We start from the raw sequence: 20,556 nt of genomic DNA on the forward strand, positions 1-20,556 counted from the left end.
CAGGCAAAACTCTCAAGGACATTAGAAACACACACACACAAAACAAAACCAACAAAATCCAAAACCCAACCCAAGAAACAAAAACAAAATTTAACCAACCGAATTCACACACACACACACACACCACACAGTGACAGACAGACAGACACACACACACACACCACACACACAGCGACAGACAGACAGACAGACAGACACACACACACACACCCCAAAAACCCTGCTCATGCACTCTAGTCCTAGCATCTGGGAGGTAGAGGAAAACAACCGAGTTTAAGGTCAGCCTGGTCTACACAGCATGTTCCAGAACAGCCAGGGTTACATAAAAAGACCTCTCAAAACACCAAAAGCAAATGCTGGATACCGAGTCTTACTGAATGAATGGCAATAAAACTACTGTTTAATATTCTAAACAGCATTCTTTAAATAAGGGAAAGGAGGCCCAAAATAAGAGGCCACACAGATCGTGTACAAGATTCAGGTTTTTATGGACTTGATAGTCAAAAGCAATTTTTGAGCATTATATACAAGAACTGTTTCTTATGTTTGAGATCAGAGAGAATAGAGTGCAAGTCCAAATCCACTTCTTATTTTTCTACACTACAGCAATCGATATAAAATTGTTTCCTCACAGGTATAGTCTAGCTTATGTGCTCAAGGAATGGCATCTTAGATGCATGGCCACAGTTCCAAACAGATCCTGGTAGGTAGCTGCAGACAAGGACTGTGTCACAGTAAATATTTTGTTCTGTTTTGGAATTCTGTTACAAGAGAGCAAAGGTTCTCACAGGGGACTGGTAATGAAACTGTTGTCCTGGGTGTCGTGGCCATGGTTACAGAGAAGATAAACACCGGCAGGACGCAGGGCTGCTAACTGAAGTCCAACTGCTTGTTGGAGGCTATTCTGTGCAGACTGGAGTCTTCAGGTTGGAAAGTTTGCCAATTGGAAAAGAAGCTTAGGGTTGTACTGTAGTAAAATCACCAAACATTTCACTTTCTGAAGAAAGCTTGAAGAGTGCTGTCCCTTCGGCTTAGGATAAGCATTAACTTCTTTGTAGTGATCTGTGGAGTCAGAATGGGGTTCCCACCTGATGTAATCCCTGAGCAACTGTGTTGAAAGGTAATTTTTTAAAAAGCTTAATAAAAAACTAAATACTCTATTAAAATTCTCCCACAATGTTTGAGTGATAAACAGATTTCTGTACAGATACATTAGTTATGTAGAAACCGTATCCTTCACTCCTTTTTCTGGGGAGTCCCAGTCCTCTCTGCAGCAGTCCCTCCAGGTTAAGGTCCTAGGCCTCCTCTGGAACCAGCCACTGCAATCTACGTTTCCTTTAACCCAGAAAACACCTCTTAGTTTACTAAGGAACAGAAACTGTCCATTGCTGAGGAATAGATTACCTACTCCTTGTTTTCTTTAATTAGCATAATGAGTGCTCTATTAAAAATACAAAAGTTCCTCTTGCCAAGCAAGGTTAAATAAACCTTGCATAAATACAAAAATACACTTAAAAAGAAAACACATTCTGGAGAGCATTTCAGACAGTTGATAATGTGACCATTTTATCAAAGAAATAGTCGCAAGTACTCAGACAACCCTAAGTCCTGGCTAAAAGCTTGACTAACCATGGCTAGGGTTGTAATAAAGCCTAGACCAGACTCAACAGACACAGCTGTGGACCAATGAGATCCTGGCAATGGAAGTGCCCAGTCAGGCTACGCTCTCTGGAAAGAGCTTGTTGGACCCAGTGAAGAAAGTGGCCACTGTCTTTGAAGTGCCTTGAAGGTAGTTTGGCCCATTGCTTATAAACAGTACAATTCATTGTATAAATGAGAAAATCCTAGTAGTACAGATGTGTTTGGATCAATTAAGCACAATAAAAGGGCTAACTGCACCCCCCAAACCCCCAGGTTCAAACATTCTCTGTGAAAGTGTGCTTCCCAGCTTCCTTTACTTAGATACAAGGCCTAGCCCAGGCTGGCCTAGAACTTGCAGCCCTCCCATCTCAGCTGGGATTATAGGTATGTACCACCATACCGGGGAATGTTTGCTCCTGATAATCAGCTAAGAGGAATATTTTCCAATTGGGAAAAGGATGTAGAGGCTTTTCTTATTCCCTCTAACAAATGGAGAAAACAAAGGTTCGAGAGTGGTGACTGGGTAGGAAGTAGCAAAGCTAATTGTCCCCAGGTCTTCGCAAAGAAGACAGACCACTGAAAATTAATGAGATCAAAAACACAAAGACTGGCCAGGGGTAGTGCACGCCTTTAATCCCAGCACTTGGGAGTAAAAGGCAGGCAGATCTCTGGGCTTGAGGCCAGTGTGGTCTATAGAGTGAGTTTCAGGACAGGCAGGGCTACACGGAGAAACCCTGTCTCAAGTAGTTTACAACCAACTAACCAACCACCAAAACTAAGACTAGGTGTAGGAGGAAGGACAAACTGATGCTCCGGCTTCGGAGCCATGAAGCACCTGTCTCCTCCCTCCTTCCCATCTAGAAGCTGTGACTCGGACAGACTTGAAATAGGTGTGACTCTTCCCTCATGCACACATTCGCAGGTGCTCAGTTAAAGAGAAAATTGCCACAGGGCTTCAAAAGGCCACTGCACTGCAAAGGTGGCTTCCCAGTTTCAGGAAACCTGCTAGTCTCCTGAAAGCGCTGCCGGGAATGTGCAACCAGAGGCCCTGGGGACCAACCAACGAACTCCTTGCTGGTCTCTGCTTGGAGACTGACAAGAGAATGTGCTACACCTGAGCCACAGGTCAGAATATACCTTACTGTCTGTGGGAGCAATATTCCCATTTTCTATTTAAAAGACACACAGGTAGGATTAAAGTAGAAGTAGGGGCTGGGGACTGGCTCAGAGGCAAAGTGTTTTGCATAGCATGCAGGAGGCCCTGGGATCCACAGGGGAAGGAGTAAGAAGGGGGGAGAAACATTTCAACAAATTGGATCTCCTATGACTCCTCCCCCAGCCACAAGAGCTCAAGGGACTGTGCTGTACCTAATTAGTATCACAAAGCACAATGGCTTACAAGTCACTGATTGTCTTATCTTGTACCTGGCAAATCTCTGGGTAATACTCTGTTCATTTTCTCTAAACTTCATTACTCTGAACTTGTAAGTCTTATCCCTCTCTGGCATATGAGGAAACTGAGGCTCGGATGTTAATTCAGTCACCCAAAACTGCATAGTCAAACCTGAAGCGCAGCACAGTTTCTCATGGTCTAAGTAGGACCATGTCTGCATGGCTGAGTCTGAGAGGCCTCATCAGTACTGTTAGGCTCCTGAAGTTGAGAGTCTGGCTGCAAGCTTCTGAGTGTGTTTGGAAGACAGCTGTGATCTAAGCTCCAGGCCCAACTGGGATGGCTCAGTTTCTGGCCGTTCTCAGCTTCCTCCTGAAGTAGTCAGGGGCAGCCTCGTACAGCCACTCGGCATCCACAACACACAGGTCACGCATGTAGCATTTGTTGGTGTAGAGCAGTGAAGTGTATACCACGCAGGCAGGCTTGCAGTGGAAGAGGACAGATGATGGGTGGATGGCCACTGGCTGATGTGTGTCTGTGGTGGCATAGGTGCCATCTGGCTGGAGTTCAGCAGTACTCATAAAGAGGCTGTGAGCCAGGCAACGGCGGACACTCTCCATGTCTCCTCGAGATGACATGATTGGCATTGACATCTGTTTTAGAAGAAAGACAGGAAAGATCTCAAACATTAATTCTCCCCAGCATTGCACACTGCATGCTAACGTGCAGCCAACAGTGAGATCTGATTGGTTTCCAAGGATGTCTTTTTGGATGCCTTAGGCAGCAGCCTGGGTAAAGGATGAGGACCTGGATGAGGGAGGATAGACTGAAATAAAAACTAAACAAAGCAGGAAAATGTTAGCCTAGGACAGTTGAGAATGGGAGCGATATCCACATAGGCTACACGCTATATACAGGTTGGGTGTCTTGCGTAGCAATTTCCTGAGATAAAACCACCCAGCTGACGCCGCTGGGTGGATGGACCTGTGGAGCCACTCACCTGCCATGAGCTCACTGACGGGGACTCCGACAGTCTCTTCACACCCACAGCTGCAGCCCTCCCCCAGAGAGTTGAAGACTTGGTGGGATTTGAAAGCATAGAGACTGGAGATCACAGTGCAGAGCTGCCTTCCCCCTCCTCACAACACACTCAAGACAAGCTCCCTCGATAGAAAAGCAGCCATTCTGGGTGTATAAACTACAGAGACCCTGCAAGGCGGAGAAGCTGCTGGCCCAGACACTGCAAAGCTGGGTGCAGCTGGCAGAGGCATCTGAACATAAAAAGGGGAGCCACTCACATGAAGACACCTTCAGCAGACATGGGACACTCGTCCAGCACAAATACAGGAAAGACAGGGGCAGAGATTCCTTTCTCCTCACCCCACACACTGGGCAGCCTCCAAGTTTCAAGTACACAGTGAAGCTATTACATAAGACCCTGGTGCCTTCCGATTGCTCATTTTATCTTTCTCCTCTACCCCTGCCCTTTGTTTTTTACAGACAAGGTTTTTTTTTGTGTAGCCCTGGCTGGCCTTGAACTCAGAGATCTTCCTGTCTCTGCTTCCCAAATACTAGGATTAAAGGCATACACCACTACCTCCTGGCAAGTTTTTTTTTTTAAACCAGAAAATAGTTATAAAGTTTCTAAAACTTATGCAAGAGGTCCAAGGTTCCCGCCTAGCACCACCCCCAGAAAAGGAATGTAAATCACTGATACAATGTAAACTATGTAAAAGACAAGTTAAATGGCTCAGTGGAAGAATGTTGCCGAGTGGGTTCAATCAACAGTGCTAGGGTGAGATGGGAATTGAGAATGGGGAGAGAAAACAAAACAAAACAAAAAAACCAAAAAACTTAAACTACAATGGATTTTTATGAATAAACCATAATTGTGAGGGAGAGAGAAAGTAGAATTATGAGTAACTTTTATATTCTTATGTATTTAAAGTTTTTCTACAACTGGAATTTTTATACCACTGGTAACAAGCAATTCAAGAACCCCACAATAAAATAAAAACTGTTCCTTGAAAGGGAGGTACTACCTTTAAGCAGATGTCCCTCAGCTGAGCTCTGACTTCAGCTACTAGCAGCATGTTCTTGCTGTTGACAAAATTCTCTTTGCACCAGTCCTGTATAAAAAAGGAAATGAATCTTAATGCTCTCCTGTCTAAGCAGAGGACACATGCACATACCGAAACCTGATGGCAGAGCTGAATTCAGAGGCTAATACCAGTGTCAAAAGGAATATAGGAACATACTTCATACTGACAAGTATGAAGTAGAAGAAATATGAATTATTTAAAGGAAAATAAAACAAAGATTCTTGTCCTAGGGTCACCATGAAAAGCTATGGGCTGAGATGCACGCACCACCATACCCATAAAGAACATGGACCTCTAGAGTCCGAGGTCAACCCCGCTACATATATAAGCAAGACCCTGCTTTAAAGACAAACGAGTGGCATCCTGTCAACCGAACACACACACCAAGGGCAGAACAGTGCATTAAGGAAGGACTCAGAACTTTTTACTGCACCTTTTCTTGTTCATTTAAATATAAATTGAGGGCCGTTGAGATGGCTCAGCTGGTAGATGCTTTTAGCCAAATCTGAATACCTGAATTAAACCTCATGCACCCATATCATGGAAGGAAAGAACCAACTCCTACAAGTTGTCCTCTGATCTCTATAGGTACCATGAGGCACATCTGTGTATGTGTGTGCACACACCCATGCACACACACACCCATGCACACCCATACAAAGTGTAAACATAAACAAACTAAGGTAAATATAGCAAAGTTAAATGCTAAAATTGCTAAATGCTAAAACTGTAGGGCACCTTTTAAAAAAATGCACACTAAGGCACAATTATAGATTTATTAACAAAGAGAGGATATATTCCCATTTTCCATTTTAGTATAAGGAACTGAAATATCTTATCAAAAACCAGAATAAAAATTGAGCAGGTAAGAAAGCAAACCATCTTATATGGTTTGAATCCTCTCCAAAGCTTTAGTGAATCCCTATTGCAAAACACTCAGTGGAAACAATTCAATCATGATACTTGTGGGCCAGTAAGATGGTTTTCGAATAAAGGGCTTGCCACAAGGTTCATGACCCAAGTTCAAGCCCTGGAATACACATAGTGGAAAGCAAGAAGGGAAACTGTCCACTGACCTCCATATATATGCTCCGTCCTCCCTCAGAGCTTTAATCTTAGCACTTCAGGCAGATCTGAGTTTGAGGCCACCTTGATCGACACAGTGTATTCAGGACAGCCGGGGCCACATAGTGAGATCTTGTCTCATAAAACGAAACAAGCTGGGTGGTAGACCTCTGTCAGTTTGAGGCCAGCTTGGCTTACAAAGACAGCCAGGGCTACACAGAGAAACTCCGTTTGATCAAACCAAACCAACTCCCCTAAAAATAAATAGCTAGGCATAGTCGCACACGCCTTTAATCCTAGGGTTGATAGGACTAAGCATACATAGGAAATTCAGCCTATATAGGAAGTTCCATGCCTTTGAGTTACACAGTGAGAATCCATTTAAAAGACACAACAAACTTTAAAAACTTAGGGACTTGAGAGACAGATCAAGGGTTAACTCAGCCTGCTTTACCAAAGGACCATGCCCAACTTTTAGCACTCATATAGTAGCTTACAACCATCCCTGAGAATATGACACTTTCTTCTGTTCTCTTAAAAAAACAAAAAACAAAAAACCCAAAAAAACAGCAAGCATGTGGTGCCTAGATACTCAAAAAGGCATGTGTGTGCGCAATGCACACACACCCCAATTTTAAAATGACATCTGGAAAATGACTAGGTTAAATAAGACCAAAAGATAGAGCCTATAACTGAATTCCCATCGGTCCAGACACACGGATATACACACTGCCTTTCTCTTGCCGTGTGATGCTCTGTTCTACCTTAAAGCATCAGATAAGACCTCTAAGTCTTACCAGTCTAGAACATGAGATAAAAGAAATCTCTTTTCTTTAAAAAATGACCTTCCTCAAGTATTTCTTTACAGTAATGAAAAATGGGCTGTAGCTGGTACTGGCACCTGCCTTTAGTTGCAGTACTGGGGAGGCAGGGGCAGGTGGGTATCTGTTCATTCAAGGCCAACCTCCAGGCCAGCCAGGGACATGAGAGTCCTTGTACCCTTTCCCCCTCCTCCAAAAAAACGGGTTAATTCTAGTGGCTAAGATAGTCTTTAATTACTCAACTAACCTGTCCACAGAGTCTATTAAACACAAGCAGAACAAACACCTGAAATAACATTTCTAGCGATGTCCCAGCACTTACACGTGTGTGTGTGTGTGTGTGTGTGTGTGTGTGAGAGAGAGAGAGAGAGAGAGAGAGAGAGAGAGAGAGAGAGAGAGAGAGAGAGAGCACGCCACCTTATTCCCACCTATGTTTTTGAAGGTCCGATAGATATTGAGCAGGGTGATATGATCCCCCTCACTGGATATGAATTTCTTCCGGACACTCTGCACCTCATCTCTCCGGGCAGGAGGGTTGTAAAGGACACTGTCTACAGACAGCAGGGAGACTATGGTCAGAATCTCTTCTGTACAGTGGAATTTGGAGGACAGGAGGATAGTCTGGAAAGTCAAATGTAAAATGCATGAGTCAAGTTTCCTACCTTCTGAAGAGTGTTTCTGTACACTCTTTTAGCTTCCCTTAAAAGAGTGTGGTGGCTTTAAGACCATAATGCTGTGTCAATGCCTTTCACGTCTTTGTAAAACAGAAAGATGCCATCCCCACAGGACTCCGAATCTTTGTGGGTAGGGTTGTGACTGATGCCTGAATCTCACTCACTACACAGATCAGCACCGTACAGAGCAGGGGTCTGAGTCTCATGCACAGCACAAAGGAGTGTCGATGTGCAGTTAGCAAGTGAGGTTAGCTCAGGAGCACTGGGCTTAGGCATGTCCTAACCTGTAAGGCAGAGAAAAGGCAATGAGGAGGAGGGGTCATTTACTTTGGCAAATTTTGGTTCTAAAGGAAATGCTGCCATCTTTCTTCCGATTGGAGTCAGGGCAAGCTGGTCATCCTTATGTTCAAGAGCACCTAACAGGTCCAGTTGGGCAATGGCCGCCTCAATGTGATCTACGAAGACAGAGACATAAAGAGGAGCCAGAAGTCCACAGCAGGAAGAAGATGCAGCCAGCTGAGTGCTTCTGACTCCACACACACCAGGACCGCCCACCGTCCTCATACTGTTCTAGGCCTAGTGACACACTGAATAGCAAAACATGTATACAGTAGTCATGGGCCAGCAGTTTCCGGGGAGGGGGGATAGGGGTTGGGTGGGCAAATAGCGAGGCAGAGGTCCAGGGCTTGGCTTCCACGGTGTGGGTAGCATCAGATGTTGGCTACAGTACCATTATACTTTTTATTATCCCTTTCTAGGAATTTCAAAATAAAAAAAAAATAAAATAAAATAAAAGAGGTGTAGAACAGTGCGCCCTGTGTGCAGTTCGTAGTTTTAAAGATTTTCACATTTCCACATGCACAGAAAATGCACCACAAAACGTCTCTTTGAGAGAAGAACTGAGCTGAGGTTCAGAGTGGGACCTGGGGCACCTATTGACAGTCTAACAACTGAGTCTCCTTCAAGAAGAGGGACATGGCAGGGTGACCAAGGTCCAGTGCAAGCTGCCACGACTTAGTATCAGTTCTTAAAAGCTCTCCCTCCAGGACGGATTACCAACGAAGGGCAGGGGCCAGTCAAACCCCAGTTTAATGCAAAGAGATCAGATCTCGTTGCCCTTTTGCTGGGCTCCAGGAACATCCATGACGCCTGATAATGTCCCTGGTCCCTGCACAGGTACTGTAACACGGAACCTACATTGCATGACAAATGACATCAAACAGCAAGACAACAGCATCAAAATGCTTTTTTTTTTTTTTTTTGCTTGAGGTACTTTTTCTGGGGTAAGAACTCCTCTGCATTGTCTGCCTGTCTGCCTGCCTGTTTACCTGGAGATGGTTTGGACATGAAGTCAAAGGTGAGCACATTTGGGACTTTCATTGCCAGGAGCTGAAGCATCACACTTGCCAGGTTACATCTGTGAGGAAAGAAATGAGAGCCATTCGTCTGTCCTCACCCCACTGAGTCACGACTCCTCCCAGAGAGCACCAGTGAAAGCTGCGGCCCGAGAACAGGAGCAGGTCAACCTGGACCTACCTCTGGATCTCTGGCGCTGCCATCTTCTCAAACTTGTCAAACTCGTCCTCAGTGTAGAGCCGGTAGCAGATGCCGCTGTCCTCCCGTCCAGCCCGGCCTGTGCGCTGCCAGGCCTGGGTCTTTGACACTCGCTGCACAGCGAGTACCTCAAGACCACTGTCTGCAGGGAGAAAGGGCCATGAGTGCTGTGCTTCTCACAGAAGCACACTCTTTCTAGAATGCTGGCAAGAAGAAATGATGCTGAGTACCAGAGTGCTTCTGCAACACAGGGGGCCAGGAAAACTTGATGCTAAATGAGAAAGCACAAACCCGGGTTGCTCAGCCATTTTAAATCTCGTGGTGAAATTAAACTCAGCAATGAGCCCTGTGTGAAACGTTAGGAAACATCACAACACGCTCTGCAAGTGAGGGAGCAGAAGAACGGCTCTGGAAGTCTAGGCTTACATCACGGGGTGGCCACCTATCCCTGCTGCCTGGCTCTGAGGGTTTCTTGGAGATTTTGGTGCTGAGAGAGTTTCTAGCTAAATGAAAGGGCTGGTCATATATCAATCAACTATGACAGGGCTCTTTATCCTTCCTCCCAGTTCTATAAGAAAACAGATCATGTGACATTTATTTCCTGGAAGGAAAAGACATCAATTCTCTCAAGAATGGGAATATTTTGTGCCAGGAACTAGAGACCCACACTTTGTCACCAGGACGTTGTGTGAAAGCTGACCCCTCCAGTGTTTAGTAGAAGATGCCAATTAAATATTGGGTAGCTTTAATAATTGCAGCGCCCCAATTCCTCTGTAGAATAAAGCAAGGTATGAATCAGAACAAGTTGACACTTGCAGGAGACAGCCAGTGCTTCCCCTCTATGCTTGCTACTCCAGCCCAGAGCACTGTCTCCTTTCTGGGAAACCTCAAAGTCCACACAAGCCACATTACAGTGTCCCTTCAAGAGTCTGTGACTGGTGCCAGGCTGTCCCTGGGTTTCGCCCACCTTTCTCTCCCAGTGGGCTTTCAGATCTCAGTACAAGCTCTGATCTGTCCTTCTCAGGTTCTCTACACCTGAGGTCTTCCTTCTTGACTTCCTACCTCATTAGGTCTCCTTTATGGACATGGGTTGGAACTGTTCTTGTCATTCGAATCTCAGCTCCTCATAAACATGAAATGTCTACTTGGGAGGAAATGGGGTTACAGTTCTAACCACTGCTCTGTGTACAGGAGACATTCATGAGCTCCAGTTTCTCACCAGGGTTATACTTCTTTGCTTTAACCATGCCTGTGTCAACTACGTATTTTATTCCTGTAATGGTTATGGAGGTCTCAGCGATGTTGGTTGAAATGATCACTTTGCGATAGCCCTAAAAGGAGGAAGAAAACGAAAAAGCCATATGACACACACATGATTCAGAAGTTGAAAACATTCTCACCATGCATTTCCACAACTTACTTATGATCAAGAAAAGGTGACTTCATTGTTAATAGTAGTCATATTAATTTCAGTTCTTATACTTGGTAAGGGACAAAGGGAAAGGGGGGACACTGGTCCTTTCACTGAGGTCCTGAAGGTTAATTTGAGGCAATGAGATATATTCAAACATGCTAAAGACTCAAGGCAAGCAGAGACATAGGAGTTGGAATCCTGGCCCTACCAGGATCTTATTGTGTGCCTTAAGCAATCCCCACCTCTCTTCTTGGGGACTCCAGAGTCTCTCACAGCATTCCATGAGGATGACAGTGACCTGTGTGAGTGTCAGCACTGTGTCTGGCACACACCAGATGGCTTATGGGCAATGAGTTTACAGCAGCGCCCAGAGGAGCCACTCACTTACCTTTCAGCCTCTATACCTTTATGCTCTCTGTCAGCCTGACAACTGTTCCCCTCCCCACAGGTCAGCTCTCCCTCTCAGCTGACCTGGTACCGGAGTACTCCTCTTTCCACCTTCTCGGATCACAGTACACACGGACAGATCTGACTTGATGCCCAGCAATATGGCTGGCAGAAAGGTGGCACGCTCACCTTTGGGGCTCCTTGAAAGACTCGAAGCTGCTGTGAATAGGGCAGGGAGGCGTACAGAGGAAGGACGAGCATGGAAGGGCAGCCGTCTGGGAGGTGCTTTGCAATGTCTCGGCAGGTCTTGCTCATTGCTTCGATCTCCTCCTGACCAGTGAGGAAGACCAGGATGTCCTGAGAGGAGGGGGCTTCCTAGAGAGAGAATATTTATGATGGTGATATTTCCAAGAGAGCTTTTATTTTCTGTCCCACTTTTTAGTTACGAAGATGAAGCAAGTCTGACAGTGGTAGCCCCCGGCAAAAGATCCTTACCAGCAATGCACAGAGCTGCTAACATGAGAGTCAGCCAGCTACGATCAGAAACCAGGTAAGGAAGTTTTGAAGGGAAACTCCTTTTGTGAGACAATACAATGAAAGTCCAATCAGAGGTAAGGAAATTTCTGTATAAAACTCTTTTAGGTTGGTGAGATGGCTCAGGGGAAAAGAAAAGGCACTTGCAGCCAGGGCTGCTGGCCTGAGTCTGTTCCCAGGACCCACATGGTGGAGGGAAGGAAACGACTCCCTCATGTTGTTCTCTGGCCTAAACACAGGCTGTGACTGGAGCACTACACCCTACCATACATGCAATGACAAAATAAGTGCAAAGAACTTCTAAAGAGGTTCTTTCCCTTCTTTTTCTTGTGAGTGTGGTGTGTACATGGAGTGTGTTTATGTATCTGTGCTCACGTGGCCAGACGAAGACACCAGGTGACCTCCTTTACCTGTCTGCCTGAGGCAGGATCTCTCACTGAACTGTGAGCAGGTGCAGGGCTAAGGGCACTTGCTGGTCACCTGAATTTGAGCCCAGGGACCCATGTAAAGGTGGGAATAGAAAACCAACTCTATATGTGCTTTGCCCTTCCTCCAACACATATCATGCACACATTTGCACATACAGTCCCCCTCCACAATAAAATTTTAAAATAAAATTCTAAAAAAATTTCTCTTCTGAAGTTGGCTTTTGGCAGTTCAAAGACGCAGACTGGCTTTTTCTTCTCTTTCAAACATTACCGAATTGACAGTAAAAATAACTGTTTCCATCCCTTAGAAGGAAAAAAGAAATCACTGTCTTAAAATGACAAAGATGAGACAAGCAGGTTCAACTCATTTTTGAAAGGTGGAAGACATGGGGGAGGGGTGGTTAGGGGACAGCTGCTAAGGAGAAGAGTGACAAGAAATGTGGACGGAGGCTGTGGCTCAGGGCGGAGCACTGGTCTAGCATGGTCTAGCGTGGGTCTAGCATGGGCAAGGTGCACAACAGTGGGAGGACGTCTGCAAAGCAACTGCTCCACGTGGACGGGAGCACAAATGACCGGAGAGACAGACTGCACACAACACATTCATGACAAACACAGTGCATCATGTATCACTGAGGGCTTGCCCAAACTGACCAGTCCAGGAGGGGACAGAGGGCTGCTAACTGAGTATCCTCCTAATGGTGTAATTACTGATGCTGGACTTGACCATCATTCTGGTACTGCTATGTTGGGAGGATGGTGGACACAGGAGGGTGTGAGAAGGAGTGTCTTATTCCTGGCCTATTATTTTAAGAAATAAGCACATAATGGTGAATCAAGGAACACTAACATACGCAGGGTATTCTAAAATTCAAAAGCAACTTTCACAGCTACTGCTGAGTCTATTTAGGCTTTACTCTTGGCGGCTTGAACTCAGTATGTGGTAGAACTGGGACTCCACACCTCAGAGATACATCTGCTTGGCACATGAGCCATCAGCCTGGCTAGACTGCTGTTTTCTTTTTTTTAGATTATAATCTTTTATTATTTTTTTATCGGATTATATTCTTTCAACATTCACACTCAGTTTATGTGTGCTCTCTGTTGAGTAGCAAGCGAAGTATTATTTTCCTCCCTTGACTGGAGTATACATACAATACATGCATATGGATAAGTAAACTGCCCAGACTGCTACTTTCAATAGAGAATTTTGGGGGGGGGGTAGTCATTCGTAGGGTGGGGGGAGGGGGTAGCACACAGGATCTCTCTATGTAGCCCTACCTGGTCTGGAACTCATTATGTAGACCAGGCTAGCCTCAAACTCAGAGATCTACCTGCCTTTGCTCCCAAGTGCTGGGATTAAAGGCGTGTGCCACCACTACCAGGCTCACTGCTGTTTTAAATTGAGACTGTTAAACTAAACCCTCTGGTTTTTTTGAGTCTAGTCTCAAATAGCCCAGACTGAACTCAAACTGACTACGTAGGGTAGGATGGCCCTGGACTCGATCTTCCTGCCTCCACCGTCCATCAGGGCTCCATACCAGTTTTATGCAGTCCTGGGATCAAACTCAAGCTTCAAGCATGATGGGCCATTATTTATAGATTGAGCTACATTCCAGACCAACTGTTGGCCTTCTAAAACTTTGAACTACATAAGCAATACTGAGGTTAAAATAAAACTTGTTTGCCTCTAGATTTTCTCAGGAAATTAACATAAAATTAAAAAGTCTATACAAATCAAGCTAAAACAATAGGATTTTAATCATTCACAATCTTTTTTTTTTTTTTTTTTGTATACATATGTTCATGTGAGTCATGCTTAGAGGCCAGAAATCAAATCTTTATCTACACTCTCCACCTTATTTTTGAGATAGGAGTTCTCACTGAATCTCGAGCTCACAGACTGTCTAGGTCAGCCAGCTAGTTTCAGGGATCCACTGCTCTGCACCCCTCCCTCCCTGACAGTTACTGAGATTCCACTGCACATCGCCACTTCTCACGTGAGTGCTGGGGATCTAAGCTCAGGTCTTCACACTTCTTTGACAAGCCACTTACCCACCGAACCATTCCCCGGCCTCTGATCAATCACTCACACATAACTGTAAATTTTTAATAAAATAAAAAGGTATTTTGCAATATCTAAAAGTTTTAGAACACCTCAGGACATGTGTGGTGCTGTATATCTGTAATTCCAGAACTCAGGAAACCTAGGCAGGAAGGGGACAGACAAGCTGGAAGCTAGCCTGGGTTACATGACGAGACAAAATATACTTGTATATCATAATGGGCTGCAATATAAACTGTACTCTTCCCCCACAGGTTCTGATATAAAGAAAGGCACATGAACCATTCCTCTTCTAACATATGAGCTTTCTGGCTTAGAGGAGGATGGCTGCTGATTAAAGTTGAGTTATTAATATTCTTTTCAGAGAAAATAAGAAATACCATTAAAAGAGGCAAAAACAGATGCAGTAAATGAACCTTTTTAAAGGAGCATTTGTGTGTGTGTGTGTGTGTGTGAGAGAGAGAGAGAGAGAGAGACAGACAGACAGACAGACATGTGTGGAGGTCAGACGAAAATCGTGTGTGCATCACTTCTTTCTTTGGGCCATGTGGCTCCCCAGGACTGAACTCAGGTCTACAGACTCAGCGCCAAGCACCTCACCTGCCCTCATCTACTGCCCTCATCTACTGCCCTCAAATGAGCCTATCCTTGAAGATAAAATTCACAAAGCTGTTGGATTCAGTGGCTTTTCTTTCAGAGGCTAACTAGTCTCACTATTAACTGTAAGGGCAGACAGAATTTGCCAGGAATTTTCACCCCTCTCCATACCTGGTGGATCTGGAAGACTGAGACAAGAGCTGCATGCAGGTAATCCTGCTGAGGCTGTTTGGTATAAAAGATCTGGATGGGATGCTGCCGACCCTCAAGGTAGAGGACAGGGGCGCCATTGAAATACTGAGAAAACAGGTCAACATCCATGGTAGCTGACATCACAATCACCTACAGAAAAGAATGAGGAAGACGGGAAGTAAGTACAGGGCAGCCTGTCTATAAATGCTTAAAATATGGTTGAGGCCCATGTTGCTCCCACCAAGGTGTCTGAAGCAGAATGGGCAGGAGACACACCCTGGGAAGAAAGGCCTGGTCCTTAAGCACTGCTCACATACTTTGAGAGGCAGCTTCCCTAGCTCCTTTCGCCTCTTCTGTGCAGTCTTCACTACTCCAAAGAGCACATCTGTGTGGATAGTCCGCTCATGGGCCTCGTCCAAAATGATACAGCTATACTTCCGAAGCAAGGAATCTGAAATTGCTTCACGCAAAAGCATGCCATCTGTCAGGAACTTGATCCTGGTATCTTCTGAGGTGACATCCTCAAAGCGCACTGTATAGCCAACCTGTGAGAAGATATGACTCCTTTATTCATTAAGCGCTTACTGAATACCTGTTGACTGTGTATCAGCACTGTCCTCAGCAGTATGGTAAACTGAGACCTACAGCACTCTGGCCTGCTCCCTCAGGAGTGCAGTCTATCTGCAGAGAGAAACACTGCAACGAAACATCACAAAGAACTAAACTAGGGCAAGCAGTATGGGACAGTGGGTAAAGCACTAGCCTGGCAGGCCTGACAATCTAAATTCAGTCCCTAGAGCCCAGAGAGATGTGAATCTAACACCCAAATTGTCCTCTGACTTCCATATGTGACACACTCATATATAATACAAATATGAATCTGTCTCCTACATGGCTCCAAAACTCATTCTATATACCTACATATAATAAGAAAGTTACAAATTTTTATAGAAATGCATATTTATGGGGTTGGGGATTTAGCTCAGGGGGAAAGCGCTTGCCTAGGAAGCGCAAGGACCTGGGTTAGGTCCCCAGCTCAGAAAAAAAGAACCAAAAAAAAAAAAAAAAAGAAATGCATATTTATACATATATACATTTAAATATATAAAACATACATATACATAATAGATTTAAAAGAGGTTTCTGACAGATATGGTAACTGCATGCCTGAAATCCCAGCTCTGTAGGCAGAGGCAGGACTGCCATAAACTCAAGGCCACGTACATATTAAGTTCCATGCTAGCTAGGGATACAAGTGAGACCCTCTCTCAACAAAACAAACCAAACTAACAAACAAAACACCCACATGCCTGAGGTCTTAAACACATTCTAGCTTGCTAGCAGGGCACTTGCCTAGTATGCGAGAAGCCCCGAGCTCAACCTCTAGCACCATGCAAGTGTTTACATGAACACCAGAGAATCCACATCTAATTTGCCAAACTTGCCAATACCTGTGAAATCAAAGCTAATAGCACTAAGAGTCACTGATCTCTTGAAAACTCTGAGATTAGTCTAAATAGCAGTGGCAATTTATTTATTTAGTTAAAAGAAGCAAGCTGCTCGACTGGGTACTGTGGCACACCCCTGCAATCCCAGCATGCCGGAGGCTAAGGCAGAAGGCTTGAGGATTCAGGGTACCAGGCCAGTTTGTGCTACGCTTGACTTCCGAGTCAACATAACAACGTGGGTGGGAGGTGGAGGCCAAGAAAGCACTTGTTCAGAAAAATATAAGGCAAGAACATAGCCGGCACTCATTACTTAAAAAGTACAAGAGTAAATAGCACAGTGAGGTACCAGCTTCCCGAGTTCAGTTCTCTTCTCATCTGAGACTCTAGTGGCAAGAGAGATGGCAGCCACTCGACGGGGCTGGGTCACAGCGATGATGCCCTGCCGGCTAATTCCCCCTTCATAGAGGTACTGAGGGATCTGAGTTGTCTTCCCAGAGCCAGTTTCCCCTAGGAGAGAAAAGAAACTCTTACTCAAAGGAGACTAAGGTAAACTCACTAAATAAACAGCTCAGAGTCAGGAAACAAAACCACAAAAGAAGATACTGAGTTGCTAAGCCTCAGGCAAATGGGTATCCAGGAACACTGCTGGAGAGCAGCCACTACCACTGTTTCCCAGGAGACCCAATTACGTTTGAAAAACTTTTAGAATGGGCTGGACATGGGGACATGTGCATTCAATCACAGTAGACAAGAGAGAGGCGGATCTTTGAGTTCTAGGCCAGCTCGGTCTACGTTCCAGGGTGCCAGAGCTACATAATAGACAGATTGGCAAACAAACAATAAAAATAAGCTAGGCTTGGGTTGGGGATTTAGCTCAGTGGTAGAGCACTTGCCTAGCAAGCACAAGGCCCTGGGTTCGGTCCCCAGCTCCGAAAAAAAAAGAAAAAAGAAAAAAAAATAAGCTAGGCTTTTAGGATGTTTATATGGCTTGGCTCAAAATTCCACTTGCAGAAACAGAATCTAAGAAAAAAAAAGATGTTTTCATTCAATTTGCACCATGATAGCAGAAACAAAATGAAAAACAAAAAACAAACAAAAAAAACTCCAAACAAAACTGGAAACATGTACAATAATAGTCAACTAGTATAGTTACAACAGAAAATGAAATATGACAGTCATACTGCTTGATACATACTGATATAACAAGATGTCCATTCATATACTGCTCACCCTTTGCTCTGGCTTCTTCTTGCTGCTCTCATCAGACCTTCTAACTCTGTCTACCCTATCATGGGTACAATATCTACCTGCCCTCACTAACTGGTCAAGTTAAAGATGAGTCAGTCTGCAGGTTCTCACCTTCCAGGCTGTATTGGGGGGCTCATCTCTGGGATCCTTAGTGCCTGTTAAATCTATCTTCTTGAACTGAGCATTCTAAACAGTACAGAAGTACTTGAGTGTTTTTGCCCTCTAATTCCAGAGGGCAGAGGTTTCTTCAGAGGCTTGAACACTGCATAGAGTGAGCACTCAATGAAGGCTGTTTCCTGTGTATGTCTGTTGGTACCTCTAAGAGCACCTGAGTAGAACTCAGGAAACCTGCACCTCTTTCTTTGCCATGGCTTACCCTTTTTAACCGGCATCCTCCAGGTCCATGAGTCTTGCATTTTCTTCCAGTTCCCAGCCTGCCTCTGACCACTCACCTTTCCAGACTCAGCCAAGGATCTCAGACTAAGAATTTGATTAGCCTGCATTTTTCTGCTCAACCCTCTACATGGCCTCAGGCCTAGATCAATGTTTCTTGTGCATCTTTCCCACTCCTATTCCAAGGCACTGACTATTGCTAAAATAAAATATGCCAGCCATACAAATGTAGGGACGAAATTCACCTGGGCATCAGCTCTACAACCCATCTTGTTTCTGTTTTTGCAGCCTATCTTCTGTCTCCATCTCCCCAAGAGCCTGCTGGAGGCTCTGGGACTTTTGTTCCCCTCAGATCTCTTGGATCTTCTCAAAGGTGACTTCCCTCTACTCCTCTGCTACAAATGAGACAGCCTCCTCTGAGACAGTCAAGTGGGCCCTCTTTAACTCCTGATGCCCGGATCCCTCCCTCCCTTAAATTTCCTGACCTTTTGATACATTAGTTCTATTCTATCTGCAGTGTTCTCTCTGCTCAGTTCAACAAAATCTGCAAATATTTGCAAATTCCTTAGCTTCCTTTGGTTGGTCAAAGCAAAAATCTGTTTCCACTGCCTTCATTCTTTCAGCCTCCTAACTGCTACTCAGTCCAATGCCAGATACGTTCTTTTGAAAAAAAATTCTTAGTAGGAGCTGTAATCAATACTATATACATCTCCAATGTGCACACCACCCCCTATGTCTACATATTATTAGGGGACTTCGCTGGTGCATCTATTCACTCCCTCCTTAGAATAAACTCAATTCCACTCACTGCCAGCACTCCGGTCTCGTCCACTCTATCTTAATCACTGTAGCAAAGCCACTTGAAATCACTCCCTGCCCTCGAACTCTACCAAGCTCTTCTCATACACAAGAAATTGGTTCTCATTAACCGAATTCTTTCTGGCTGCCAGTCTTTCCATCGCTGGATAGAATGACGGTCCCGAGGGACCCGCTCCGCAGCTGCCTTGGTGAGGTCCACCGTGCAAAGGCTCTCAGAGTCTCCAATATGCCCCCACATCTCGTCTCGGAAGGTGAGTCTACCTCGCACGCTGCGGTCAGCGCCAGCAGCATAACTCTGTCCGCCTCTTTCCAGAGGTCCCTGTCCAAACCTGACACTGAAAATCTTCCAAGTTTGTTGAAGAAACCAATGCAAAGAAAGTGGGAAGCACCTAAGAAAACCTGCCCTCGCAGAGCCGGGGATCTAGAGCATGGAAGGTCTACCAAAGTGACTCCTCACCGATGAGGACCGCGTTGTCCAGGTTTCGGAGCTGTGCCAATAGCTGCCCCCGCGCCCGGAAGATGGGCAGACTCCGGCGCTGCAGCTCCAGGGCCTCGCGGTAGGGACTGGCCGAAGGCTGGGCCAGGGGCGGCGTCTGCCTCCGGCCTCCTCCTGCTCCGCCACCGCTGCCGGCCGTCAACAGCATTACTACTCGCCTCCCGGGAGGGCAGGAGCCCGGCCGGAATCTCTTGGCGGGCGGGAGGCCCACCTCCTCCGGCATGTCGGGAGGCCCGCGGAAGGAGGTATCGGCGTCGACAGCTCCGCTCAGCTGTGGACTGCAAGTGCGCACCGCCCCTTTCTCGCCACGTGCAGGCGTGTCGGGCGACTACGGATGACCTCACAGCCGCCTTTTGCCTTGAGGAGAGGAACTGCAATTCCCAGCATGCGTTGTGGGTTTGGGTAGCAAGGTAGGAGGTGCGACCTAAAAAATGGCCCGAGTAACAAGAGGGGACGATAACTGCAGTTCCATAGGATCTTGTTGGGTAATGACGTTGCCCTCCTAGACTCTCACGTTATGCCAAAGCAATTTCTTTCCAATAAAATTGAGTGTACCATCTCGGCCTCCAACGATATATACGTTTTAAGAAAGTTACTTATTTTTGTAAATTCAACGAGGAACACAAACATTTACTGTTCTAAACAATGTAAGTTTTAAGGCACCTACTACAGATAGCTCCAATTTACAAATGTAGAAAGTGAAAATTTCTGAAACCAAAATCATTCTGATGCTGCAAAGAATTTTTAAAATGTTACTAGTGGGGTTGGGGATTTAGCTCAGTGGTAGAGTGCTTGCCTAGCAAGCGCAAGGCCCTAGGTTCGGTCCCCAGCTCCGAAAAAAAAAAAAAAAAAAAAAGAAAAGAAAAGAAAAAAAAATGTTACTAGTGAGTATCTTAAGTTGCAGAAAAGTGAATTTTATGATTCTAATATCATGTAATTTCCTCACAAGAAATTGGTTCTCATTAACTGAATTCTTTCTGGCCGCCAGTCTTTCCATCGCTGCATAGAATGACGGTCCCGAGGGATCCGCTCCGTAGCTGCCTAGGTGAGGCTCAAATAATACAAGCAGAAGAGAGAAAAAAAAAATGAGTGGAACTAAAATTGCCCTCAACTCATCTTCCAATCATATCTACCAGATTCTCATTCTTTACACGGATTTCCCGCCCTATTGTACACACCTCAACCAGTGGGATTATTCATTACTCCCGCAGAAAACTTGTATATAACCAGTTCTTTCCCATTCCAATTACAAGCTCTTAGATGCTTTCCTAATTCGACACAGAAAGACAGG

At 45.2% G+C, this 20,556-nt stretch overlaps 1 protein-coding gene across 1 annotated transcript; it reads right to left on the reverse strand.

Moving 5' to 3' along the window:
- Window positions 1-469: 469 nt before the first annotated feature.
- On the reverse strand, window positions 470-19,554 carry Dhx33 (DEAH-box helicase 33). The gene is made up of 12 exons (XM_032912746.1): window positions 19,227-19,554; window positions 16,656-16,816; window positions 15,179-15,406; window positions 14,841-15,011; window positions 11,238-11,423; window positions 10,467-10,578; window positions 9,230-9,389; window positions 9,022-9,110; window positions 8,021-8,148; window positions 7,437-7,640; window positions 5,074-5,160; window positions 470-3,684 (listed from the first exon to the last, which is right to left on the reverse strand). Exons 1-12 carry the CDS (start codon window positions 19,486-19,488, stop codon window positions 3,376-3,378), a joined length of 2,097 nt encoding a protein of 698 aa, XP_032768637.1. The 5' UTR covers window positions 19,489-19,554; the 3' UTR covers window positions 470-3,375.
- Window positions 19,555-20,556: the final 1,002 nt, after the last annotated feature.

This window comes from Rattus rattus, chromosome 9 (assembly GCF_011064425.1).
Source record: "Rattus rattus isolate New Zealand chromosome 9, Rrattus_CSIRO_v1, whole genome shotgun sequence".
NCBI lineage: Eukaryota > Metazoa > Chordata > Mammalia > Rodentia > Muridae > Rattus > Rattus rattus.